Raw genomic sequence first — 27,670 nt, forward strand, 5'->3', positions numbered from 1 at the left:
CGAATGGAATGTCTGCCCCGGGATCCTTCCCAGAATCCCCTGCCACACATTGATTCCTCAGCAGAGAAATCAATGCCGCAAGTCAATTGATTCCCTGAAGCCAAAGGATGTGAAAACTGCCCCGCACTGCTGCTTTGGGCAGCACCCAAGGCCTTGGGCCTCGCCTGTGGTTCTCACACATTTATCTAGCTGTGCTGTGTTACATTGTGTTTGGAAGTTAGCCACAGAGATATCCTTGGCCTCTTTTCACCAGACAGCAGGATCAGCCCGTAGCCCTGCTTCCCCCCCACCATGGGATAGATGAGTGCTCAGCCTAGAGAAGGAGCTGTGTCTTTGCCCTGTGAATGCGGCTGCTGCCTGTTACATGGAAACGGACTCTGGAGTGGATGTATTTGCTCACTGGACACCATGGCAACAGGGTAAGGCATCTGTGGGAAAGTGTTCCTGGTCAAAATGCCCCTGAGCTTTGGGGGAGGGTCCTGGTGATGTGGGGCAGTGTTGCCCTGACAAGAAAGAGGGTTTATCATATGTATACAGGAAGTTGGAAGTAGAATGATGCTGCCCAGGTAGATGTTCATTCATTTATTGCCTTTTTCCCTCCACCACTAATGTCTCTGGGGAATTCCCCAATCCTCTGCAGCAGCAGAATTGGGAGAACTGGGATTAGGAGAGCTGTCTGCAAAGCACACTTTATAAGTGCTCTAGGGGGTTGGTCAGGATAACCAGTATAGTATGAGGCTGTCGGGACAAGGTTAAGCAATAGCAGCTTTTTCTAAGGCCATGGTTCCACTTCATTTAATGATGGCACAAATGTGCCCAACAACCTTTTTTCACCATGTCCTCCATGATGTTGCCTTCAAGGGAGAGACACTGACAGGATTGAAAGGCTTTTTGTCAAAATGACAATAGCAGGGTTGCATCATTGTGATGCAAGTTACACCCTTTTCTATATGTGTGCAATATCACAACATGTACTGTATGCACAAGGCAAGGAGCTTGCATTGTGACAATGTGTCACTGCTTTCATCACCCCCTTCCTTCCATGTCCCTCTTCAAATGCCTCTGTCCCTATCCCATGAAAGAGAGAGGATCATCCTCTGCTGTTCCAGGGTTAAAACTGTGAATAAAGAAAACTTTTCTTTATTCCAAAACTGTCCAAAGACAACCTCAAGATGCATCTAATCAAATATGTTTTATCATCCATTGCCTTGGAAGGAAATTGGGTGACTTGATAGTGATCACCATGAGCAGCCAACTTCATTCCAGTGTAATTCTCTTCCAACTCAGAGTTGGGTGGATAACACTACAAATATGTAATGGAAGAAATTAAATTGGTGACTAAGATGTAGGGATTCTAGCTCAGGGGTTTTACAATTCATTGGATCTTTACAGCAATTATCTGGGTCTGTTCCAAAGGTGATATCTTAATTTACTCTTATTTGCAGGAGCTCACCACTTCAGTATAATCAGTTCTAACATCTCCACGCCTGGGGTTTACCTGAGTTCTTTCTTTCATGTAGCGTGGAATGTGGTACAAAAGGTTATGTAGCTTTAAAAACACAAAAAACATCATGAACCAACATGGAGTTTTAAATAAATAAAAGTCGATAGCTTACGATATAAAGGACTTTAACAGAGCTCTGGAGCTTAAATAATTTGCTGAACCCATGACCATTAAATTTAAAAATAAAAAGGCCAGGCTACCAAATAGGGTCTGGGGAGCCCCAGTTGCTAGTTGTGCTTGGGAGTAGACAGGAGTCACTCCTGTTGCATCAGGACTCCTAGATTTTCATCTTTCCAAATCTGGCACTTCAAAACGTTTTATACAGTCTTTGATCAAAGGAGTAAACTCAGACTACAGAAAGGTCAAGTTAGGCACACTGTCAGATTTGAAAATTCATTCCCATCAGATGCCCTCTAGATGTAATAGAGCAGAAATTTTGTAATTTCCAGCCAGCATTATTAAAGAAAATCTCCTTACTGCAAGAGCAGTTTCAGAGTTGAATTTTTTATAGTAGGGGAGGGGGAACCTCCAACTTGCAGGCGCCACTGTATATCTTACTAGAACCCTGAAATCCAGTTACTAATTCAGGCTTAATGTAGTGCATGAACTCAACTTGCTCCATGAATAATTTTTCATTTAAGTTTAGCTTAGCTTAGCTTAGCTCAGCTTTAGCTCACAACTATACACAATAGCTGTGTTCACACAGCAGGCTAAGCCAAAACCAAATTACAGTTTAGCGTGTTTCATGAGAGGGGTCTCTGAGCAGCAGCTGAGACCAGGGATTGTGTTTTGGGGAACGAAGATCACAGAGATACACACAAATGCTTACTCCTTTCTCTCTCAAACGTTCTTTGTTCCAGTAAAGTAACTTTGTTATTGCTGTTAAACAATTTTGCAGTTAGGAACCTTTGCCAATTCACTAAAACACCAGCTATTGGTACCTCAGTTTCTGTTTCCTGCCTTCTGTCATCTAGGATGATGGTTAAAATTTCTCTGCAGATGCACACTTAAAAACAAAGTTTAGGAGGGCATCTATTGAAGTTACTCTAATTATATAGGATAGGCTGTCCCAGGAAAGTGTTGGAAGATGTTTCACCCAGTTGTCCCGCTCAGAAGCTATTCTTTTTCTTTTCTCTTTCTCTTTCTGTTTTCTTGTTCTGCCTAGCTTCCTAGAAATGAAGCATTCCCAGTCTGTACCATTCAACACTTTCTTCTTTTGCTCCTATATTTAGGGCATAAAGGCCTGGGTCTTACTGACTACCAAGCCCGTATCCACCTGTCTAGCTGCATCCTAAAGCATCTCCATGGTACCCAGTAGCAAAGTGGACTCCATTTCCCAGAATGCAGCAGACACACTTGCTACCAGGAGCACTGGCCAATAAGGTGCCAGATGGGAGGGGAGCAGGAGCAGATGCAATTGCCTTTCGCTCTCCATTCTCTTCAGAACAGCAGAAGTGGGAGCCAGCGCTGAGGGATGGAGCACATGCTCAGCCTGGTCTGCACTGCCTGCTTCTGAGCAAAAGGCCCTGACCAGCCTCTCACCCACTGCCCGTTTCCCTGGTGTAAATCCCCATCAATGAGGTTCTTTCGCCTCACCTTCAAGTGCTTTGTGGATTGCTTCTGAGACTCCCTCCTGATTCCCACCCAGACCCGGAGCCAGCTTCCCGACCCAGCACCCATCTCAGTCTTCCATCGCAGAGCCCTGCCACCAGCCTAGTGTCATGGCTCCAGTTTCCACCGAAACATGTTCAGGTAAGGATCTTGCATGCTGCCACCTTGGCATCTCCTGTGAAAGATGTAAGCGCTGGAGTGAATTCAGTGAGGGCAAAGAGGGGAATTCAATCCTTCTCACCTGGCTGTTCCTGCGGAGGCTGTGGGGAGGCCACGATGCTTGTCTATTGTATAAGAAGAAAGGTCTGGCTGCCTGCTGGGATCTCCTGAAAGCGATACGGTTGCACTTCCATGGTTATCTGCCCAAGTGAATTCAGGTAAGGGGTGCAATGCTTAGCGTTCACTTGGGAGGAAAGTTAGCTAACACCCCTTCCAAAAGCTGCCCCTCGGTCGCCACCTCTCCAGTTTCTTTGACTGGATGGGTTAGACAGCTGCACTGTCCCCTGCTGAGCTACCCACTTGCTTCTTTTTCTCTGCCAGAAGTACACACCTGGCTGGTGTTCCTTGCTTCCCACTGTCAGCCTGTCCTTCCTTGCTATTTTACATTCTGCTCGCTCTTTTGCGCAGGGGGGTTGGGATCCCTGTCTATTTCTAATGCCCTCAAATATACTCACCCTGTGGTTTCTCTATTATCTTTCTAAGCTGGGAGTAGGGATGCTGAGGGTGGCCAGGCTAATGTTACAGGCAGATGATTGGATTTGGAATGGAGGAGGATCATGGCAATGATTCCAGGCTTGTTCATCTGGAGCCAACGGAGTGGGACTCTATGTTTGTGGATCAGTACATCTGAGCTTTGATACCTCACAGGCACAGAATGCTCCAATGCCTGGCACAGCTGGTACAGGCTGGCCCTTCCAAGTCGTGTGGAGCTAAGGAAAGGAAGGAACCTTTTCCTTTGGAGGTTCTGGGCATTTAGCTCCTTATAAGGCAAGGACTCAGCAGGAGGAGAAGAGGGGGTGGGAACATGCTTGTATGAAACATGCTACCATCACTCCCCAACTACCTTCTGCTGCTTCCTCCATCTCCTCCCCAGTTCTTTCCTGAAGAAAGCATGTGCTTCTAGATAGCATGGCCCAAGAGAATGGCCCTCTGCAGAGCCAGCCAAAGGGCATCCAGACGATTCAGCCCCACAAAATGGGGATTAGCTCGGTCACATGCTGGGCCCAGGCCGTATGTAAGCTGTGGGGGAAGGGGAGCCAGACAAGGAAAAAGGGCTTTGTGTCTGGAGCATAGTCTTGCTCTGCCCGCAACTCTTGATGCCTTTGTTTTTGTCCAAAGCAGATCCCTTTTCCTGGGTTTCAGTGATGCTCATCGATGCAAAGGTGATTCCTAATCTCCAGGCCCCAAGACACCAGATGTCTTGGGGCCAAGACATCTAATGGAAAGGCCTGGAGAACAGGCAAGGGCAATTGGTCGAGGCAGCACCATGCAGGATTTGCTCTTGGCTACTAAAGCCAAGGACCCAAGGAAGGACCCAGCATTTTGTTAATTGCTTGTATCTGTCTGGCCCTCTCTTTCCTGGATGAGGAAGGGGTGGGGGGGAATTCAGTTTGTCTTTGTGTTATGAAACAAAAGCCTTGAAGGAACAACAGCTGACCTCCATCCTTACTCCAGGTCCCAGAGGGAGAGCAGAAAATTACAGGGAATTGTGTGAAACTGTCCAAGGTGCATCCTTGTGCAGATGTGTGTGCAAGTACATTGTGAGCATAGTAACTGAGTTCATGTGATTAGTGCTGTGTGTGTGTGTGTGTATGTTCAGCATTGCTGCCTACTGGGTGACTCACCACCCTGCATTGTGACATCAAAACTACGACTCCCTAAGCAGAAAGGGTAGAATTTGGTGTTTGCCTTCTAAAGGTTGCATATTATATAAAAGGTGCCTGCAAAATTATTTCAATGGTTACGTTGTCAAGGTATTTCTGCAAGGTATGGCCCTCAAAGGAACAGGAAAGCAGGGATGGGCCTCAAATAGCTGTGCTGCCAAGGAAATTCCTGGGAAGAGATTAAGGTATTGATTTTTATCTAGGAGAGTGCTAAAGGATGGACTTGGTGCTCAAAATATTGATATGTGCACAGCATGTTTTCATGCATGCACACACCCAACTTTACTCACTGATCTGCAAGCCTTTTATCTGTCAGAGTTTTCCCTAACAGAGAAGGGCAAAAACAAACGACAGTTTCATGTAGACTGCTAATTAAAATTAGGATGCCAACACTGGTAACTATATTGAGAAAAAGAGATGGGGGGTAGAATTGAACCTGGAAGCCCAGCCCTTCAACTTTTGCCATCTTGCCAAATTATGTGGCTTTCACAGCACTGCAAAATCTAGTAAGAATAGGCTGTGTTCTGTTTATTTTTATCTAGACAAAACGCTATTAAACATTAATTTAAAAAAGAAACTCACTTTATAGTTCATTTTCATAATCAGCACATAGACAACCTGAAGAACATTGGCTGGGGTGGGGAGACTGGATTTGCCCACCCAGCATCCTTTGTGGAGTTCTCATTAGAGGAGATCTTGCGGTCTATCTGTGAATTCCCACAAAGCAGCCACAAATGAAGCCCCGTGAGAAGAGGAGCCTTGAATCTTTTGCAACATTATCAAGCAGTGACATACAACAGGTGCTCTTTCAAACCCTAGACTGTGATCCCTAGAGCCCTTCAAAAATTGCAGTTAAATGGTTACTTTTAATATGACAGGAATATAGTAATTCTGTTCACTTTATGTAATTAATTGAGTTAAATGAAATCAACTTTAGGTTTTTGCTTTGATCCAATCCACTTTCTGGAATGCAGCCTTGACATGCCTCATAGCCCAACTAATTATAGAGGTTGCTAGGTACAAATCCCACTCTTGCATGACTTGAAAAAAATGTTCTTAAATCAAGAGGTATGCCACTTATTTGAAGCAGCAAAATGTCATGAGCCAGTTCTTTTGTGCATGTTAAAGAGTAGTTTATTCATATTAAATGATGCTGCACGTGACATTAAAAAAAATGAATTTCTGTGCCTTTTCTGCGGCCACCTCTGCCCTGTGGGATAATGCTTCTGAGTCTGCAGTATTGGTTAGGAAAGCCCTTAAAATGTGGCTCTTTCAACAGGCCCTGGGGCAGGGCAATTTGTGACCCCACTCTGATCTTGGGATTTTATTCCTTGGTTCTTGGCGTTTCCTTTCCCGGTACGCTAATAAAATTTTGTTTATTACAGATTTCTACTTGTTTTATTGTTGTAATATGTTGTACGTAACCTAGAGCTGCGTGGACAATTGAGGCAGCTTATAAATTGAACCAACCAATCAATAAAGTCTCTCTGTAAAGTGTTCCTTGCATGGTTGAAACCTGTTGCACATTGGTAAATTTAAAAAAAGTAATTTATGGCCTATGATGCTCCATGCTTCAGATTACTCTTCATTGTTACACCTTTCTCTTGCATTTTAGCCCTGTTGATAGCAGACATAAATCTGGAAGTGGGTGGTAGACCAAACTGTTGATCAGATGGGTCAAACACCTGCCCATGATCATTGCCCCTTCAGCTCTCTAAACATCTGCAACTAGAAATTATTGGTTCAGCAGCTCACTAGACCTTCTCTCCGATTCACTTTTGGCTAACACCTTGTCCTTGTCTCTACAGAGGGCAGTGAGTGCTCAGAGGTAGCTGAGGCAGAAAGTGCTGAGCCAATCAGTGGCCCAGGGGAGCCCACCCTTGATGAAAGAGCCATCACTGTCCCTCTGGTGGTACCCATCGGGCCTGGGAAGCTGCCCTTTCCTGAGCGAGAGACCTGGACGCGGCAGATGGATTTCATCATGTCGTGTGTTGGCTTTGCTGTAGGGCTGGGCAACGTCTGGCGCTTTCCGTACCTCTGCTACAAAAATGGAGGAGGTGAGGGGGTTGCCATGGGAACTGGAATGTGTAGTGGTGGGTGAGGTGAGATGTAGTCACTGTGCATGTCCAGGTAGCCCCCTGGACTCTACCTTTGCCTACAGCTTCAAGAACCATTTTCTCATTCCCTACCCTGATACATTGTGGGTGAATTCTGTTGCTCAAGCTCAAGGGAGCAAGCTCAGACTAATTTTTTTCCAAGTGGCAAAAGTTACCACAGTGAACTACATAAAAATCCAGGGCACTACTTGGTAGCATTTTTTGCAAGTGAGAAAATTTTTATTGCACACTTAAGCTTGACTAAAGTTCATGGAAAGAGCCCTGTGGCAGCACTATCTTGTATACAGAAAAATGCTACTGTCTACCTTTCTGTCCATAGATAAATAATTAGCCTAATAAGTTACCATCTGGTTACTTGAAGTCATCGCTCTGTCTCATTATACCATGAGGTTTGCCTTGCAGCTGCAAAACCATACAAACATCCCTGTTGTAAGACTCTGTGTTGTTTCTAAAATGAGTAAGATGGAGGCAGACAATAGTTTTTAAGAGAGAAGGAAAGCCCCACTCTTAGCTGTGGCCAAATAAGAGGCTTTGCAGAAGCTGTTAATAATAATAAATAAATAAATAATAAATAATAAAGAGCACTGGGACAATGCTGATGACATAAAAACTGTGTGTAACTCTTTGACTTAACATCTCTGGGTTCTGGGCAGTCCTGGATCTCATTCCAGTAGTTAGGAACTGGTTGGGTTTACCCAATAGAAAATGGAAGGCACTTTCTATATGCTTAGAGGTTCAATTCTCAATCTTCACAGTTATATTCTAGATCAGCCTTTCTCGACCTTTTGACCCTGGAGGAACCCTTGAAATATTTTTCAGGCCTCAGGGAACCCCTGCACATTCAGGCTCAAATATAGGCCAGAAGTTACAAAATTATTATATTTGTTTCATAGGCTTGTCTATATGCATGAACCATGTTCTTAAACTAAAACTAAAGAATGAAACTTACCTCTTTAATGTGAAGTTGCCCGAATTTGAAATAATGTTTTAAATAAATTGTGATCTCCCAGGGAACTCCTAGTGACCTCTCACGGAACCTTAGGGTGCCACAGAACCCTGGCTGAGAAACCCTGGATTAGAGGATAATGTCTATGTCTCTGTCAACCAGAAAATATCTGCCTGGAGGTATAATCCCACACCTCATCCAAATGGAGAAAGCTACTAAAAGCATAAAACAAGATAACAATTGACAGTGGAATTAAAAAAAATGGTATAAAGTGCCATGAAAATCACAGCAGCTCAAAATAAACAGTAAAAGATCCAGAGCTCTGCAAAAGACTCAAACTGCAATCCTACATACACTACATCTGAGCAGACATTGCCCTGCATTTCCTTAAAACCAGCTTCAGCACAAGAAGGATGGCACTAACTGGGAAGATCTCTTCCGGCATGCCACAATTTCAGCACCACCACCAAAATGACCCTGTCATTTGTAAACTCCCCCAGCCTCTTGAAAAGGGACAGAACGCTGACTACCTTTTTCTGTGCAGGTGTCTTTCTGATTCCTTACCTGCTGATCGTCTTTGTTGGGGGGATCCCTGTCTTTTTCCTGGAGGTGGCTCTGGGGCAGTTTATGAAGCAAGGTGGAATCGCTGCCTGGAACATTGCTCCCCTGTTTAAAGGTAATGGCTTCAGTGACGCTCATCTGTAGCTTTGAGCCATCTGCTAGTTTCAGAAGGAGCAAGGGCTGTTGTGAAGCTGAGCGTATGTAGTAACAGAGTACAAAAGCACTGCAGGGTTTAATCTGGCTTTTGTAGAACTCTGTCTAAGAAAATGTTGGACATGTTCTAGGCCAGTGTTTCTCAACCTTGGCAATTTTAAGATGGGTGGACTTCAACTCCCAGAATTCCCTAGCCACCATGGGGAAAAAAGGGCTCTAAGCAGCTCTCTTCAATCTACAGAGAACCAAAGGGCTTCTGTCTGTTTCTGTCAACTATGATGACTGCTCCCTTATCTGTTAAGATTAGGGAGAGGGGCTAAAATGAGGGAAGTCATTGGTGTGGAAGCTAGGGATATCATTAAAGGCCACCCCTACTCTTCCCAAAGGGTCATCCATCTCAACAATGTAGCCTGTCTTCCCCCATACATTCCCCACACTACGTGCCCCCATTATCTTCTCTGGCAGCAGCCTCAGAATTACGTATCTGGACCATAAATATTTGACAGGCCGCAAGATCAGTTAGAGGCTGTCGCGCCATCTAGTGTTCCTCCAGATCTTGGAAGCCCAGCGTACAAGGATTTTGCTGCCTCCCCAGTCTCCTCACCGAATTAATGTGGAAGCCTGTTCCTGAAGTACCTGAATGGCCCAAAGTCCCTCCTTTGCGGGGAGATGGGTGGTGATAAATATTAAATAAATAAATACGTACAGAGTCTGGAAACTTTGCCACCAAAGCTCTTGTGGGAATGGAAGCTTAGTTTCCAGCCATCTGTCAGCTGGCAGAGAAGAAGGAATAGTGGCTGGAGCCACTGATGCTTCTCACCAATAGCTAGTTCAAAGCAGGGGACACAGGTCTATGTGGATGGTGTTCCTGCAGCCCTGCTTTGATACCAATGTAAAACTCCATCACCATGACGACAAGGCAGCCTCCTTGAGATAAGATGGTCAAGTGGAAGGCAGTCAGTACGTCACACAAATTTATTTACCCGCATGCTCCGGACGTGGATAAGCCATTTTTCTGCTGTTGATTTTTGCACAGCCCTACTTGGCAGCCGTCTCTATATTTTCCCCAAGCTGCAATATGTATGCATTTTGCCTACCTTGTCTCAGATTGTCTGATGAGAGTTGCCTACTCTCTAACTATGCACACCTGGCATTTAGGGCTGTCCTTTAATTATCAGAATGGCTGTGAGTCATCTAGAAGTGCACTGAGTATTATATTTGGTCCAGAATTGAGTTTCCAGGTCTTTCAATATTCGTTTCTAGAATTTACAATCGTAGGGCTGAATGGGAATGCCAAGAGAAGGGGTGTGGAAGTTTTTAGTACTGTAGTTTTTCAGCCTTACCCAGGCCTAGCACAAACATATATTCTCTTGGAACCTAGCACAAACAGAATAAAAATGGGAAATAAACAAAAAAATGTATGCTTGTATAATGACTGTAGTGAATTCACTTTTCCTAGGAGCAGAATCCTGTTTTTTCTTGTTCAGAGTTTTTGGGTTTTTTGTTGACATTATGGTATAAACACAATCAGGACTGTCTGATATCTAGATTTTGCTTGAAATTCTCATGGAAGAAAAAGGTTGAGGGTAGACACAGGACATGGCCTCTACATGCAGCACTTTAAAACTGTAGAAAATGGAGTTTTACCAGCTTATACTTGAGTTCCTCACATTAAAGAAATCTGACCTGGGGGCGGGGGGGGGGGAGAGAAAAGCTAAAGACAATTATGCTTATCATGTACTTGTGGAAGGGGCTCTCTTTAATTTTATTTAACATAAGAGAGCATTCAAAATATTATTCCACACCCACTCCACATCTATTTCATGGGATAGAGTCCATTCTACCATTTCAAGCTTCCCTACTTTGCTTTTCTTTCATTCCACTGGCATTACAGACAAGGCCTTAGTGTGAGGGTGTGACATGCTACCCCTTCATCAACAGACTCTCTATGCCTCTAATCAGCTGTTTCTCTCTAGGTTTGGGCCTGGCCTCCATGGTCATTGTCTTCTTCTGTAACTCTTACTATATTATGATCCTCGTCTGGGGTGTCTTCTACTTGGCCCACTCGCTGACGGAGACGCTGCCATGGGCCACCTGTGGCCACTCATGGAACACTCCCCAGTGCACCGAGCTTTTTGGTTTGAGCGACTGCGGGAACAGCACCCACAACGGCACCACCAGAAACTGCAGCAGCCTGGCTGACAAGCGCTCTCCTGTCATTGAGTTCTGGGAGTGAGTGGGTGATACTGTCTGGGAGGCACACCTGGTGTGGATCTCCTTGGAGAAAGGGTGGGAAGCCTGTTGCCCCTCCAGCGCTACCAATGTACAACTCCTAGATTTTTCTTCATTGGCCAGGCTGGCATGGGCTGCTGAGAGTTGCAGTTCAGCAGCTTCTGAAGGCCATAGCTTTGTGGCTTCTGGTCTAGCAGAATTAGCTAAAGAGGCTTCCTGAAAGCCCAGTAGATGGAGGGCCAGCAGAGGGAAGGGCCTTGTGAGCAAGAAAGAAGGGAAGCTGCAAAATGGAGAGAAAGGGGGGCAGTGGAATGATTTGAATGAGAGGAGCCCAAAGGATTTTGGTAGCTGAGGCAGAAAAGCCAGCAAGGGATTCCAAGATGCTAAAAATTATAATACTCAATTAACAATCAACTACTTGCTTGCTTTTAATGGTTTCATAAAATCTGTCATCTGAGCCAGACCCATACATGAGGAGAAGCAAATAATTTCCCACAGAAGAGTTCTCTCTCTCTTTCTTTCAGGCTGGGCCTTCTTCTAATCTCCTTCTTCATTTCCTCAGGAACAAAGTGCTGCGTATTTCAGGGGATCTGGCAGAGCCAGGAGAGATCAGCTGGCAGCTGATCCTTTGCCTGCTTGTAACTTGGGTCATTGTTTATTTCTGCATCTGGAAGGGGGTCAAGTCAACTGGGAAGGTAACTGGTGTGTGTATGTGTGTGTGTGTGTGTTGCTTCAGGAGAAAGCTTATGTGGGTGGCCATAATGACACTGAGTCCAGGATAAATTCACCAATAAGGATTCCATCACATCTGAATGCAGAAATGCATCGCTTTTCATTCTGAAATTGAGTAAGCTAAGTCTCTGGGCTTTTGGGCTTTGGGATAAAATCTGATATCTTGCTGTTTCTTCTTCTGACCTAATGGACCTTGTACTTAACTATGTTTTTTTTAACCATTTCGAGGAAATATTTGTTAGGAGAGTAAACCTCCCTCTACCCTCTTCTGACCTCAGTCAGCAGTCATTATGTAAGAAATGCAGCGAAGGAGGGAAGAGTGTTGCCTAACCAATTCTTCATCATGCATGCAGGCAAATGTAGCTTGCATATCCCACTGGATTGTAAAGCTGGCTGTATGCTTATGTTTTAACACAGTCCTCATTCTCTATCCCAGTGTTGCTCAACCTCAGCAACTTTAAGATGGGTGGATTCCCCAGCCAGCATTTGAGTTGAAGTCCACACATCTTAAAGTTGCTGAGGTTGAGCAATACTGCTCTCACCTATGATTCAATGATTCGTAACTCGTGACCCATCTTGTCAAATGTAGCCCAGGATCCAGGTAGGGTGGTCCTCCTACTATATGGGGTTGTAATTTCTAATCCTCTCATTGGCTGACAGGTGGTGTATTTCACTGCATTGTTCCCCTATGTGGTGCTTATCCTCCTGCTCTTGCATGGAGTGACATTGCCTGGTGCACTGGACGGGATCCTTTACTACCTGAAACCTGACTGGTCCAAGCTTGCTGTGGCTCAGGTAAGACTTTGGATGGCATTGACAGAGAGAGATGGGTGCAGAAGGTTATCATTGGGGAAAGTCATTGGGAAATGATGAGGCTCTAGCCAATGTCTCTGCAGGAAAGAAGGCCCTTGCATGCAACCACCACTGCCCTCAGGTCACCTGGCCAGGCCATGCAAACAGAGTTCTGCCCCCAACTGGTGGGGTTTATACCTCAGCTGTTCCCTCATCCCAGGTATGGATTGATGCTGGTACCCAGATCTTCTTCTCATATGCTATTGGGCTGGGAGCCCTGACCGCACTTGGCAGCTACAACCGCTTCCACAACAACTGTTACAGGTGAGACCCATGTCACATGCAGATAATTCTGAGATCCATCCAAGGAGGTGAAATCTTTTGGGATTGTCTGAATCCTGGAAACCGTTGTCCCCCAAAAAATAAACTTTAAAAGGTGCCATAAACGCAACTTAATCCTATTTCTCCCTCTCCTTGTCTCCTGTGTGTCCCCAAACCAGCACGTCATTTTCCAATACACTAATTTCTAGCTTTGTGTGCTGCTTCCAGCCAATTTCTGTAAGTATAGAATTTGGCACAACCTGCACCCAACTGACACCCCAAGAAATCTCATTTCTCCCCTACCCTTGCATTTTTTAGCCCTTCAAGTTATAAAGACAAGCTTGAAAATGTGTGATTGAAATATTGGAAGCGAAAGGAAGCGATGAAAGTAGTATATAATGAGTATAGGTGGATTAAGAAGTTTCAGCATCTACTCCAAGGTTGGCAAAGGCTAAACAAATTATGTGGAAGACTAGAATGTATGCAGTTATGCTTGATTTGCATAATTTTAAATAAGTGTTTTTCAATCTTGGGAACTTTAAGATGTGTGGACTTCAACCCCCAGAATCCCCCACATCTTAAAGTTCCCAAGTTAGAAAAACACTGATTTAGATGGATCATAGAGTTCAGATTTTCTTGGTGCAGATTTTGAGTTCTGTCAGGGCAGAATCCTGTTGTTGTTTTTTTAGCATAGAGCAGTGTTTCTCAACCTTGGGAACTAAGATGTGTGGACTTCAAGTCCCAGAATTCCCCAGCCAGTACACATCTTAAAGTTCCCAAGGTTGAGAAACACTGGCATAAAGTAAGCTATCAGTGAGCCTCTTTGCCAACATCAACCTGACTATCATTTTAGTTTAGTTATCACTTCCTGTACTGAAATATCCAAATTTTGTAACCTGGATAAAATGAGTGAGGCTGTGATGTTTCCATAATTTGTGTTCAGTTCTGACCATGCAGAGTGTGTATTTTCTTTCCCACGTAGCAATCACAGCCACAAGTGAGCTTAGAGGAAAGGGTTTCCAGGTCAAAAGGAAAGGCAATGTCCAGGCTAGCTGGAGCTTGGGGGTCTTCTGGTGATTAAAAAAGCAGGGCAACCTGCTGCTGCTGCCTGGATAGTGGGAGGCTTGAGGCTGTTGGGTGTCTACTTCTGGTTGTATTGATTTGTCCGTTCCTCCCTACAGGGATGCGTATCTCTTGGCTGTGATCAACAGTTCCACCAGCTTCTTTGCTGGCTTTGTAGTGTTTTCAGTATTGGGCTTCATGGCATCAGAGCAGGGGGTGGACATCTCCCAGGTGGCAGAGTCAGGTGAGTAGCTAGAATTTCCTCTTGATTCCCTTCCTGCCAGTGGTTTTCCCTCTCTTTTGAAAGGCAGATTCTTCCAGGTGTTTTGCACAAGCAAAAATAGCTCAGTATTAGAATGTCTGTTTTGCATCTGGATTCAATGGGATTGCCTTAAAAAAGAGGATCTTAAGCAGAGGGCTGGGAAAAGTAATCACTGGACCAGATGTGCACAGTCTCAGGCCCCAGGATAGTTTTGGGGGTGGGCCCAGAGTCCCTCCAAAATTGAAGCCCTGAATTGTAATTTTTAGTGTGATCAAAGGTAACTGTGATGGAACGTGAGAATGACCTTGAAAGATGTGGGTGGGACATGCCACCTGGGGAGCAATCAGATAAAAGAGAAAGGAGCCCGCAACAGAGTAACAGCCAGAGAAAGAAACTTAGGAAGGACCCGTCCTAATTTCTCGGGTGGTAAATAAGGAGGGTGGGAGATTTGTACTTTCAGACTTGCAAGATTCTTTTAATGCAGCCTTACAGTACAGTAGAATTAGCTCATCTTGTTGTGCTTGCTGTCTGGTTTACCTGGGAGGGCTGACAGTAACTGAGTTAAACATATGGTGGGGGGGGTAGTCTTACAAACTATATTTGATTAATGCAGTTAAATGATGATCAAATCAAAGATAAATGTCTTAATGCCACCTACTGTCTGAAAGTCAAGCATGGACCTCAGTCCCAGAAAAATTGTGAACCCCTGGCTGAGACCTGGAAAGCCTACTGCCGAAGAAGAGGTCCTTCTCCATGAAGGCAGTTTCTGAGACCTTGGAAGAATTCTCTGCAGTCTCCAACTTAAGTTTTGTTTTTCTCTTGCAGGTCCTGGCTTGGCCTTCATTGCCTATCCCAAAGCAGTAACACTGATGCCACTCTCTCCACTCTGGGCCACCCTGTTTTTCTTCATGCTTCTTGTCTTGGGTCTGGACAGCCAGGTAGCCACTGGTGGGGGGTGAGAAAGGGTGGAAAGTAGAGGTGGAGAGTTGCCAGCTTTCCCATAAGGATCTCCCTAGCTTGCTCCTGTCCTTGTGGCAGCACCTAATTAGCCCAGCCCGTGTATAACAACAGTGTACATGCAGAGGAAGCCTGGTAGGGGAGATGTCTGACCTCAGCAGGAAACTGGATGTTGTGGAGTGAAGAAGTGAGGTCATCAGAAATAACTGGATCAAGTTTTTCTCATTACTTGAGGATCAGAAATATTCTTGCTGCTATCCACAATTATAAAAGTATAGGGACACTGAGATGGTTAAAACCTTGACCCAAATGACTAGGAGTGAGGACGATAACATTTAACAACTTTGAGGCTCCCTTAAGATTCTGTCCTTCAAGATGACCTCACTTCTTCACAAAATCCAGTTTCCTGTTGAGGTCAAACATCTCCCCTATCAGGCTTCCTCTGCATGTATACTGTTGTTATACACTAGCTGGGCTAATTAGGCTTTTGCTGGGCATGAGCAAAGGGCTCTGCAAGAAGAGATTGTTCACTCTACCACTAATGTTTCTGGCCAGCTGCCATTCCGTACCCTAAGAGCCAAAGAACGTTGCATTAGATGTGAGTGAATTTAGATCTGGATTTTGTTTTTTTAATTAGCAGCTCTGGGTGACGTGGTGAGAATATGCAACAGTCACACATTTAATGTGTCACCTAGCATGGCTCTAAACCAGTGTTTCTCAACCTTAGCTATTTTAAGACTTGTGGACTTCAATTCCCAGAATACCCCAGCCAGCAAGGCTGGCTGGGGAATTCTGGGAATTGAAGTCCACACATCTTAAAATGGCTAAGGTTGAGAAACACTGCTCTAAACTGATGTCATACATTAGATTTGAACTCCCATAATTGCCCTCCATCATGGCCAAAGATGATGCCAGCAGAGGGATTATGGGAGTTAGTGTTTGACACAACTAGAGATGCCAGGCTGGGGTCAGATGTTATAAGCTCAGGGCAGTGGGAGGCTGCCCAAATGGATCAGGGCTCTGAGGTCATTGCCAGGGAGATAGGGATGTCCGGGGGGGAGGTCAAAAATCAAGATAGGCATGATCGAAGCTCCATTCTTTTTTAAGGCACCACACATGGGGCATACACAAAAAGATGTGGAGCTCCAGCTGTGTGGTCATGGTCACCAACTTGACTTTTTTTTTACCTCCCAGCTGGAGAATGTTCCTTCAGGGAGACCACAGGCCCTGCGCCAAGGTGTTTTCTGCCCAGCAGTCCTGCGTCTCCCACATAATTTGAATTAAACAGTGTGCAGCCCAACGCATTAGTCACCCATTCTCCCTTCCCTTCCTGATTGCTTGCTTCTTGCCAGTTTGTGGGTGTAGAAGGCTTCATCACTGGCATCCTAGACCTGTTCCCACAGCCAGCAGCAGCCTCACCCCGCAGGGAGATCACAGCCGCCATCTGCTGCCTCATCTGCTGTGTTATTGATCTCTCCATGGTGACTCAGGTGAGTCAAAGGCTGGGAGGAAGACTATCCATTTTGTAAAATGGACTCCAAATAGGGGGAGTTTTAATTGTATGCTGCTTGAGTCTCTCCAATTTGGCAACTTTATAAATCTATCATAATCATCACCATCAGGGTCCAACCCTAAAGGCACTCACAGAAATAACCATTATAGTAATTCAGTCGATAGTAATCTATTCTTCCGCAAGCCCTATTACAGGTCTGAGAATCACCCCAGGCCACTCTTAAAGGGCAATACAGAAAATTCCAAGTAAATATATGAGTGATTATTGTTCACTTCTTCTCTATGAGTAAATCAGGGTGTTCTGTTTGCACCGAAGAGTGAGACAGAGAAGCAGGATGGAGCTCTGGGATGGGCTGTTCACACATTCTCCTACGTTTCCTTATTCCTGAACCCCAGGGAATTCCTGCTGCTGGCCTGCCATGTCAATAAACAATAGTGCTCTGAATGCCTATCTTAACTGGTTCCTCTCCTGTGTCATGTGCCCACAGGGCGGGATGTACGTCTTTCAGCTCTTTGATAACTATTCTGCAAGTGGAATCACATTGCTCTGGCAAGCCTTTTGGGAGTGCGTGGTGATTGCCTGGGTTTATGGTAAGCGGAAAGAGGGACTGAGGATTAAAGAAAAGTCAGCATTTACTTGCCATCCATCACCTTCTTCTCAAGCCCCATTTTGTCCCCATTGCTGTGGGAGATCTAGGGAGTGACCCTGGGCCAGGTAGGAGAAAAACAACTTCCATTTCCCTTCTTTGCAGGAGCCGACCGCTTCATGGATGACGTCGCCCGGATGATTGGGTACCGGCCTCTGCCGTACATGAAGTGGTGCTGGTTATTCATTACTCCAGTGGTATGTGTGGTAAGTCACAATGGGGGTGGGTGGTGGATGTAGAATCAGAAAGGCCCTTCCTAAAGTTGGGCTTATTCAGGCTGTTTTTTTTCCCAACAACCATTTTTTTCCCCAGCCAGTTTTTAAAAAGGAGCTTGACTTAAGTGTGAAGGTTACGTGATACCTCAATCCTAGCCAGTGGCAACTTGACATTTTACAGAGCACACTGCATTCAAAGGAAAATGTTTGCCCTTTCCTTTCTTTCCCATTCAAAGGTTACTTGTGCAATCATACAAAATAAGGATACAGGATGTCCTTGAGTGTGTTAAAAAAAAGAAGCATTTTGTCCCTGGACCTTCAGATTGCCTCCCAATTCAGCAGATTGCTGGCATGAGGGCTTTGCGCTTTGCCATGGCTCCCTTCCCATCACCTCTGACTCCCCAGATGCCATGTAGCCTGACTGGCAGCAAAGATGAGACCTACACTGCCCTGATACGGAGGAGTGGGTGCGAGAAAGTAAAATGTTTCCTTCTGTGGTACAGCTCCCATCCAAATTCACATGCGCGTGTATGCATCCATGCACATAAATTGTTATTTAAAACAAGAAAACAATTCAAAGATAAATAAATGTAATCACAAGCTTCTAGGCACATCTCTGACCCCAAAACCTCTTATGAAAAAAATGTAATTCCCACATTTCTGCCTTTCCTTTAATATACATGTGGCAGTTCTATTAGCCAACCATTATGGGGGTTGTTAGAGCCAAAGGCATCAGGCTAGAAACTGGGAGGCTGTGAGTTCTAGTCCCACCTTAGGTGCAAAGCCAGCTGGGTGACCTTGGGCCAGTCCCTTTCTCTCAGCCCTAGGAAGGAGGCAATGGCAAACCACTTTCTGCCAAGAAAACTGCCAGGACTTGTCCAAGCAGTCTCCGAGCATTGGACACAACTGAACAGATCAAATTTTTATTTTTTATTTATAAGGGTTGTTAGAGGAGGAAACACTGATCATTTCTGAAACAGTGGCTTCCCTTAATATTTCCGTACTAGATTTGAACTGATCGTGCCCAGGGCCACTTCTAGACTGCTAGCCCCTGACACAGGCCTGTTGCTCTTCCTTATTTATCTGATGTATAAAGCTGCCACTCACCAAGTGACCAGGCAGCTAACAAGTTAAAAACTTCTTAAGAAATGCATCAGCTGTAAGAAGAATCACACATGAACACACGCAGTGCTGGGATCAGTAATTCACGTGACACAGGCTAACATGTCCGAGCAGCTCAAGCAACATCCTGGCCCAGTGCTCAAGGGAACAGCCAGGTCTTCGGGCCTTTCTAAAGACCAGGACGTTGAGGGCATCTGAAGCTGAAGGGGATGCTCCTGCTACAATTTGCACATAGAATCCCAACTGGCATATGGCATATGTACTTATGGGATTTTTTTTCTTTTCTGTAGATGTGTGCATCACATTGCATTCTAATTGTACTAATAGGGGCAATTCCACCAAACTTGCCATTTTTAAAAATATCCTTTTAATCTCCTTTTTTCAAAAAGATTCTGCTCATACCAGGAAGCTGTTGGGTATGAATTGACATAAGAGGTCATTTTTATATATCATAGCAAGCAACCTTTGGATAGCAAATGCCCCCCTTTCCTTTTTGGGGGGGGACTCTGGAAGGGAAGGTGAGTTTATTTATTCATTCATTTATTTGATTTTGGGCATTAAGAAGCCTTTCCTAAAGTCCACATGCCTTTCTTTCATTTCAATGACCCCAGTGCTTTCCTGCCACCTTTTTTTTTTTAATTTGTTCAATTGTGTCCGATTCTCGGAGACTGCCTGGACAAGCCCCTGCAGTTTTCTTGGCAAGGTTTTTCAGAAGTGGTTTGCCCTTGCCTCCTTCCCAGGGCTGAGATAAAGTGACTGGCCCAAGGTCACCCAGCCAGCCAGCTTTCGTGCCTAGGGCAGGACTAGAACTCAGTCTCCCAGTTCCTAGCCCGGTGCCTTAACCATTGCACCAATCTGGCTCTTTTGCCACCTTTTAGCAATGCTTTTTAAAGGGTTCTGAAAGCTGCAAAAAAATCAAACAAACAGGGAGCCACACACATAGTAGGTGATCCACGCCTCTCAGGTCATTTGATAATGCCCCATAGTCTGAAGTGGCAGGAGAATCTGAAAATTAAGGATGTGGACAGATTTGCAAAGGGGATGGGTACAAAATGGCCCCCTGCTTCTGCTTTTGCACTGACTCAACCACAGGGGCATGTTAGTTTCTATTTTTAGGAAAAGAGCCCTGCTACCGCATGCAGCTGCTGAGGCTGGAGGTTGTTCCTGAAATTTTCTTTGCAGCTGTCCTCAGCCTGGTGCCCTTCAGATATGCCTGATTATCCACTATGCTGGCTGGCAATAGTGAGAGCTTGAGAGGGCACCATGCTGAGGAAGGTTGCTGTAAAAGCTTGTTCTGCATCAAAACAAACCAACAAACCCAAAATCAGCCCTATTTTTGACTATACCGTAGTCCTTCCCTGCTCTTTCTAGAATAACCTGGATTTCTGTGTCATATCCAGTAGCAATTATCTTTTTGTGAATTCTGGTGGGAACTGACCTGCTTTGGAGTTCCCAGAGTAATGCATTTATTGAAACATATGTTGCCTTTGGAGAGTGCATTACCCTGAATTTAGCAGTTTAGTTCCTGCTTACAGTACAGAATGAATCCAAATGCTTTGAGAAATGCACATCTTGGGATAAAATACATTTAAAAGTCCATTATGTAAACCCAATAGGCTCAGGCACATACAGTATAATTTAGGAGAATGGGCATTTAAAAATAGGCACTTAAACACAATTCTCTGTAGAAAAGTTTGAATCGGTTTTTAAACATGCAGAAATGGGAAAGACAGATGAATGAATGAATGAATGAATGAATGAATGAATGAATGAATGAATGAACATATGCTACAATAGTATGAAACAGTCATAAGCTTATTCCTACATATTGGCAAGTCAGTTTCCCCATTTATCACAAGTTTATCACAGATACTATAGTGACATGTTCTCCACCCGTCTAATATTCCCTTTTAGTTAAGAATGTATTCCAGAACTACTGTGGGGGTGGGCAACCTGAATCCTAAGGGTCATGATCAGCCCCCAAACCCATTATTTGAGCCCCCAGAGCCACTTCTTTGTTGCTAAAAATTGGTGGCACAGTTTCCTGACATTTTGAGATTGGAACCAGTCAAAAAATATAAAGTAAAACCTAAAAATAGGTGGTAGTTGGCAGCTTTAGCAAGCTTATCTCCATTTCCCATATACATGCATCCAACACCGCTACTTCCACTCACTTCAGAAGACGTGTCACAACTGACAGTTCTCTGTTGGTGTAAATGCAGAATATTCCTCTCTTTGTGAACTTATTTGATGATGCTCCCTGTTCAAAGGTAAAGTAAAGGTAAAGGTTTCCCTTGACGTAAAGTCCAGTCGAATCCGACTCTAGGGGGCGGTGCTCATCTCCGTTTCTAAGCCTTGGAGCCGGCGTTGTCATAGACACTTCCGGGTCATGTGGCCAGCATGACGACTCGGAACGCCGTTACCTTCCCGCCGAAGCGGTACCTATTGATCTACTCACATTTCAACATGAATTGCCAAATACTTAAAATAGTATTACCACCTAATGTATAGAAGAAAGTATGCAACATAAATTATGGTACTGTATTCCATTGTGCTGCTGATGAAGACAAGCACAATGTGTGTAACAGAGAGGTAACACATTAGGAACAACCTAACAACCTATTGCTAAAGGGCAAGACATAAATCTTTTAAACGAAATAAATGAGCTCAAAGCATCTATCATATTCAGATTCCATTCCTAGGAGCGGAAAAAAAAACCCAGTTTGAATCTATTATCTGTTGAGGTCAGGCCTACTTGGCTGGCACCTCAGGTGTCACAAATTCTTTCTTTTCCTGGCTGGAATCATTTTTCAACTTTTTAAAAGATACCTGTTTTACAGAAAATTGATTAAATGCAGCAATTAAAAAATAACTTTATAAAAAGCAATCTGTCTAAAGGTGGAGAATGGGATGAAGTGTAAGGATGGGACAAAATGTTGAAAGTTAAAGGAGGGTTCAGTTTGGTAACAGATATCTCAGTCATTAAAACTGCAAAACTAGGAGGAAGCCAATTCGAAATGACTTTGATCTTCATTGTGCTCTCCCCTCCCTCTCCCCCTCCCTCCCTTTTTTCCCATTCCTAATCAGGGCATCTTCCTGTTCCACGTGGTAAACTATCAGCCACTGACTTATAACAAGACCTATGTCTACCCCTGGTGGGGGGAGGCTATTGGCTGGATGCTGGCCCTTGCCTCCATGCTTTGCATCCCCTGCACGGTTGCTTACAAACTTCTGCGAAGCAAGGGCACCTTCCAACAGGTGAGTGTCAGTCCCTCATACCTCAAGCCCAGTGCATAATCTTGCTTGTTAGGCTTGCTAAGCCGAATGTCCGTTTGGGACAGCTGGAGTTCTGCATGGTGTGAGAACGTACTATTGTGAGCCTAGGGTGGTGGTTTGGTTCCTTCTTGTTCAAATATAGTTTACGTTTCCTTCTCATGGTATGGTTGATCAGTGACATTGGAGATGTTTTCCAGAGGGGCTGCTGTGCTGGTCCTTGGAAATGCTTGTCTAAAACTTTAACAATGTGGCTACGGACAGGTCCTGCCATCTCATTTAGCAGTTGAGATGTTTGCCTGTGTACAGCCTATTAAGTACAGCTACAAACAAATTCTAGGGTAGTTAGCCAGATGAGTTGCTGGATCGGAGGAAGAGAGGAACTTCTAGAGTTGGCTAGAATGAATGAAAATAGAATGAAATTGCAATGGTGCAAAGTCTAAGGTAAGGACAAGTGCAAGAAGAGACACCATTGGTAGATCCCAAGACTGACAGGGAGGCATGTCAGGAATTCTACCCAGAACTTTCAGAATAATCCGGGTTTATCCTGCCTGACTGTTAGCTATTTGTCTCGTTCTCATATTGCACTTAGTTGTGGCTTTTGAAAAGTTGTAAAAGAGGCCTTTGAGTTTCAGGGACAATAATTAGTTGATTGATTGATTTGTGCCTGTAAGGAATTTCCAGGCCATTCTTCAAAAGACCTTTTATGGCAACAGCATAAAACAAATAATAAGACATTTTTCTGTAATGCTGGTTGACTGATGTTGGATGGTTTAAGTATGTCATTGTGTGACTTTAATTAATGGCCTTCATTCCAAGAAGGAGGATTTTATACTTTAAAAACACTATTTTTATTGTACAAAGAATCATTTGATAGAACTCTCTTTCCAGTCCCAACTGGACTAAATCAAGCAAGATATCAATGTTACGTAAATAAATAAAAATGAACAAATGGAGGTGCTGCCTTGAGTTGATCATTGATGCCACTGCCTCATTCATTTCTCCCCCAGCGCTGGCAATTGCTGACCACCCCTGTCTGGGGCCACCACCACCTGGAATACATGACACCCGAAGCAGAGGCAAAGCTGCTGCCACCACCAGACAGTCTTGCTGCAGCCCCTCCAGAGAAGGCTACGCTTTTTGAGACTGTGATTTAATGCCTCTTGCCCTCTCCCAGTAGGAATAACACAAGACCCCCAAGGTCACATGGAGGGAAGAGACCAGAGGAGAATGGCCATAATGGAGTGGGGACAGTCCCTTGCAAAAGTAGAAGAAAACCCTTGCCCTGCTCCTCTTTGGGTTGCATTGTGCTCCCTACACTCCCTACTCTCCTCAGCTCACCATCTCCAGTGAGGCTCTTGTGATTAATGAAAAGCTATGAATTAGATTTGGTAGATCTGACAAAGGTAGAGGTGCTGATGCAAGCAATGGAAAGAACCAAATGACAGTTCCAAAGTTGCTTGAGGTTTCATTTCATCCCACTCTTCCAGTATTAGCATTCAGACCTCAGGTTAGGGCATTCATTCCCCATCATAGAATCTTAGGGTTGGAAGGGACCATGGAGATCTTCTCTTCCAAACCCCTGACCAGGGCAGGAATCGTCATGCTATCCCCCACCCCCCAAATGGCTGTCCAGTCTTTGCTTGAAAACCTCCAGTGCTGGAGCCTCCACAACTCCAGAGTTTATTAGTATTTCCCACTACCCCAAAAGCTTCAGTAGTTCAATTCCCCAACACACCCAGTGCTGCTTCTAATTTCCTGGGCTCAGTCTTTGCATGGGAAACGTCTTTGGTGAAACCTTCAGCCAGCTATGGAGCCAATGTAACTTTAGCTGATTAACAGACTAATCCTGCTCATTGTGTTCCAATTCTTTTCCTCCCTCACCGCTCTCCAAAAGAAACAGAAAAAGACCAAATGCTTTCCGTTAATCTCTAGCCTATTTTTCTCATGGATTATTCCCTGTCTCCCACTCCTATATCTCTGATCCAGTTTCAGTTATGTTGGATGTATCATATTTTTATGTAGCAGTTGCTTTCTGGGGTGGGAGAGGGGAATATCTCTGTCACTTAAGTCTGTCTGTCTGTCCCTGCTGCCTTCAATTTTCTCGTCCCTTGCCATTTGGATGGGAGGTCATGATCAAGGGCACTGCAAGTGGGCATCAGACTTTCTGAAGTCACTGTAATGTCTGAAATCTTCCTCCATCTGAAGAGGGGAAGGAAATTTCTCTGTATGGCTAATATCTTGGCCCTGAGGAGATGGGGAGTCTGAAAAATTTATTGAATAACTTAAGTGCTGGTTACATCTCTCCATTTACAAGCATAGAGGAATCTTAAGGGAGAAACCGTTGACACACACGCTCCTTAATAAAGGAGGCATCTTTATTTCTGATTGAATTCCTAAAGCTTTATCATCCACTTAACAGGCAGAAATTCAGCGAGGCAACGCTACATTAAGGCCCGTCTTATGGCCCATTTATGAGAAATGCCAGAGAAGTGGTCATGCTACAGGAATGGTACCAAAATAACAAGCTGGAATCTGGTGCCACCTTAGACATTATTATGTATTATGCTCGTGAAAATCCTTCTAATGGCAATACATTTCTAATTAGAGTCTTAATTGTTCATAATGGGAAAAACTATCCTCTTTGAATTTCTGCCTGTAACAAAGATATTAAAGACTTTAAGAAGAAAAAAAAGGTAGCAAGCAAGCGTATCTGCTTGGCTAGGCATCCTTCTCTTGCACACTGTAGATACCAATCCTGCTCTGCATTACCCCAATGTATGTATCTGTAATATATGAACATTTGTGCCAAATTGGGCTGAGCTCCTGTTTCCTGCCACATGCCAAGCTGTAATCACCCCTGAAACCCCCTAGCCTCATTCTCAGCTCCCTGTTTTTGTTTTCATTTTTTTGCAATCACATATGCAAAGTGATACCGATCTGACTTCCAACGATAAATACAAGAGGTGTTCTATACTGTGCTCATGGCATCTTTGTTAAGCTGATACCCACCCATCCACGCACCCCCCTTGCCCAAAATGGCTTTTATTCATCAGATGAACCAGCCGTGTTTGATCTACATCATTTTTTCATGCGCGTGTTTTTCCCCAGTGTCCTACTTTTCTTTACGATATTGCACAAATTACAGGTAGAGTTAGAAAAAAAATCATTTAATGTGCTCTGTCCTGCATCCCATTTTTCATCATTCCATCTTGGCAATGCATTGAAAGAAAAAGACAGCCATAAAAAGGCACCACAGATAATTACTGAATGCCACAAAGAGAATCTGCAACAATAGTTCACTCTTTTTTGAAAGCTGGGTCTCTCAGTGAAGCACACAACCTTAGCATCTTTTTGGAGATGGATGTGTGGAGGTCAGCCTGTAAAATCGTACAGATCCCAAAGTGGAACATAAGAATGTGGGATGTGGAGCAGGAGAATTGTAACAAGGAGTTAGGAAAAATGCTTCCCCCTTCTCATCCTTGTCACTTTATAATTCCCTTGCCTCACTCCCACATTGCTCACGAAGTCTAGCACTGCAGAAGACAGAACGACAGTATCTGATACCTCACTGATTCTGAAGTAATGGGTGATTCACCCTGCCTGTGCCCAGATAAAGAGACTGTCAAGGACTGAATGATACTGTGAGCAGGTGGAAGTAAGTGACCTACTTAGAAATCAGCTCCTGTGGGTGGTTAGAAAGTGAGGAAGACAATACCCAGGACCAACATCTAGATAGTTCTACTGAACTGTTCCTCTAGTGAATTTTGGGTGGCATAAAGGGTTCTTCCTTCTTATATTTTTCCACAAGGGCCCTTTGAGGAAGGTTAGGCTAAGAGAGTGTCAGCTGCCCCAAGAGAAGTAGTAAAGAGAGCTGTTCTCTTTACCCCAAGAGAAGAAAGCTCTTGTATCTCTGGACCTCTTTGTTCTCACCTGCTTCACTTTGTCTCTTCTCCCACACATATACTCTGTGTTTGCTTTTCTGTCCGATCCTGTTAAATCACCCCATGAGAGCGGTGTTCATCTGGGTAACATCAACCACCACTGCTTCAACGTTTTGGAACTGAAAAGGACTGAGCAGTGGATACAGATTCTGAATCTGGCTGTCTCCTTTTCAGAGCTCTCCACCAATAGGTAAGGGGCACTGCCCTTCAGCCTGGGGGCCCCACTTTGGCACAACACTAGTCATCAGTCTATTTAAGGGGCAGCCAAGTTAATTCCCAAGTCCCTCTTGGTGTGTATATACAGTTCCACTTTGGGATCTGTGCAATTTTATGTATGTATGTATACATCATTATGGGCTAATGGCACATTTTGAATATTGAGAGCATGTTTATTTTATTCATGCAATTTATTGGCCGCCTCAATCTGAGCAGCTTCTAGGCAGGTGCAGGTACAAAAAGTAACACAACTGCAGAATTGTAAAAATAACAAACCATGATAAAATCCAAAATAACCTTTACACCGATGGTTCCACATCACCCAATCTCCAAAAGCCTTCTAGAACAGCCACGTGCTTACAAGCTTGTGGAAGCCTGTAGAGTTGGAGCCATCCTACCTTTGGGGCACCAAAGGAGCTGAATGTGAATGTTTATACAGTGTGTCCATGTGTGTGCATGTATGTTTGTTCAGTTTGGGAAGGAAAAAAAGTTGTCCTCCAGCTACTCTGTTAAGCCCAAGGCCCATCATAGATCTGAACTACCTCTGCCTTCAAAAGTAGCTGCAAGAGAAATGCTGCTTTGCCTTCTAAAGGAGTTCTGTTCCAGCACTCTGTTCTAGTTGAATTCAACACGTGAAAAGTGGCGAATAGTTCCTGTGGAAGTCACACTGGAGAGGTGACAGAAGAACAATGCATTTATCTGCAAGCAGGGAGCCCTCATCTACACACAGTGGCTTTGATCAGAGTTGGAAATCTGATCATGCAGAGTACCAGCTTCCATGGAAGCGTTTTCTTACAGCAGAAGGAAATATGCCAAGGGTGGCAGAACATAAATATTTTATTTGGCAAATATAGTTTATTAGTTGCCTGGATTAGCAATTATGTCAGGTCAGAAACCTGTCTGTATCTCTGTGTGTACAGTGTTATTTATGTAAGATTTGAAGACAGAAGCATGCAAGTTTGAGAAATAAGTGGATGGCTAAAAGAAAGTTATCAATCAGTGATGTCTTTAGGAAGGAATTCCCAATATTTTATTTCTGGGGTAATTCAACAAAGAAAGGGTAAAAGAGCTACCTATTCTATGTGTGGCTCTCACAGACCACGAGCACAAGATGGCAGCAGAAACCCAGCTTTTCAGCTTGTAAGATATTTCTTCTACAGGAGCTTTATCCCATCTGGTGCTCTCCAGATGTTAGGGTACTATTTTTCCTGCAACTCCCAATAGCCTCGAGGGCTGGGAATTTAAGGAGTTGTAGTCCCATCCCATCTGGAGTGCCTCAGATTAGATATGCACTCCATGCATATATGCAGATACGCACTCCATCTTCCACACCCATCAAAGGCAAAGTGAGCAGAATCTCCTAGCGGTATTTCTCAGAAAACCCCATGGCAATGGAAACAGCCTTAAAGACAAGTAACAGCTATTGTCTGTGGGTGTCTCATGACTTTAAGAAAAAGCAAAAAATGTTGTTCTCTTTTTAATATATTTTTTTTAAAAGGTCAATGATAGGTATAATGTAGGGCAGCACAACTTTAGAGTGAGGGACCGAAGGCAGCAGTCCAAACCTGAGCCAGGTGATACTGGGGGGGTGGGGGGGCGAATAATGTA

At 44.3% G+C, this 27,670-nt stretch overlaps 1 protein-coding gene across 3 annotated transcripts; it reads left to right on the top strand.

Moving 5' to 3' along the window:
• Positions 1-236: 236 nt before the first annotated feature.
• On the top strand, positions 237-24,883 carry LOC134489040 (sodium- and chloride-dependent creatine transporter 1-like). Of its 3 annotated transcripts, none has more exons than XM_063291460.1 (15): positions 242-419; positions 3,153-3,256; positions 6,807-7,055; positions 8,606-8,737; positions 10,752-11,007; positions 11,570-11,702; positions 12,400-12,534; positions 12,752-12,855; positions 14,034-14,158; positions 15,002-15,114; positions 16,486-16,623; positions 17,134-17,236; positions 17,398-17,498; positions 21,717-21,887; positions 22,913-24,883. In XM_063291460.1, exons 1-15 carry the CDS (start codon positions 301-303, stop codon positions 23,057-23,059), a joined length of 2,130 nt encoding a protein of 709 aa, XP_063147530.1. In that variant the 5' UTR covers positions 242-300; the 3' UTR covers positions 23,060-24,883. The 3 variants fall into 3 exon arrangements, with proteins under 3 accessions (XP_063147532.1, XP_063147530.1, XP_063147531.1); XM_063291461.1 differs by having other exon boundaries at positions 243-419; positions 2,949-3,256; XM_063291462.1 differs by lacking the exons at positions 21,717-21,887; positions 22,913-24,883 and adding an exon at positions 17,830-18,665 and having other exon boundaries at positions 237-419.
• The last annotated feature ends 2,787 nt before the right edge of the window (positions 24,884-27,670 follow it).

This window comes from Candoia aspera, chromosome 2 (genome assembly GCF_035149785.1).
Source record: "Candoia aspera isolate rCanAsp1 chromosome 2, rCanAsp1.hap2, whole genome shotgun sequence".
Taxonomy (NCBI): domain Eukaryota; kingdom Metazoa; phylum Chordata; class Lepidosauria; order Squamata; family Boidae; genus Candoia; species Candoia aspera.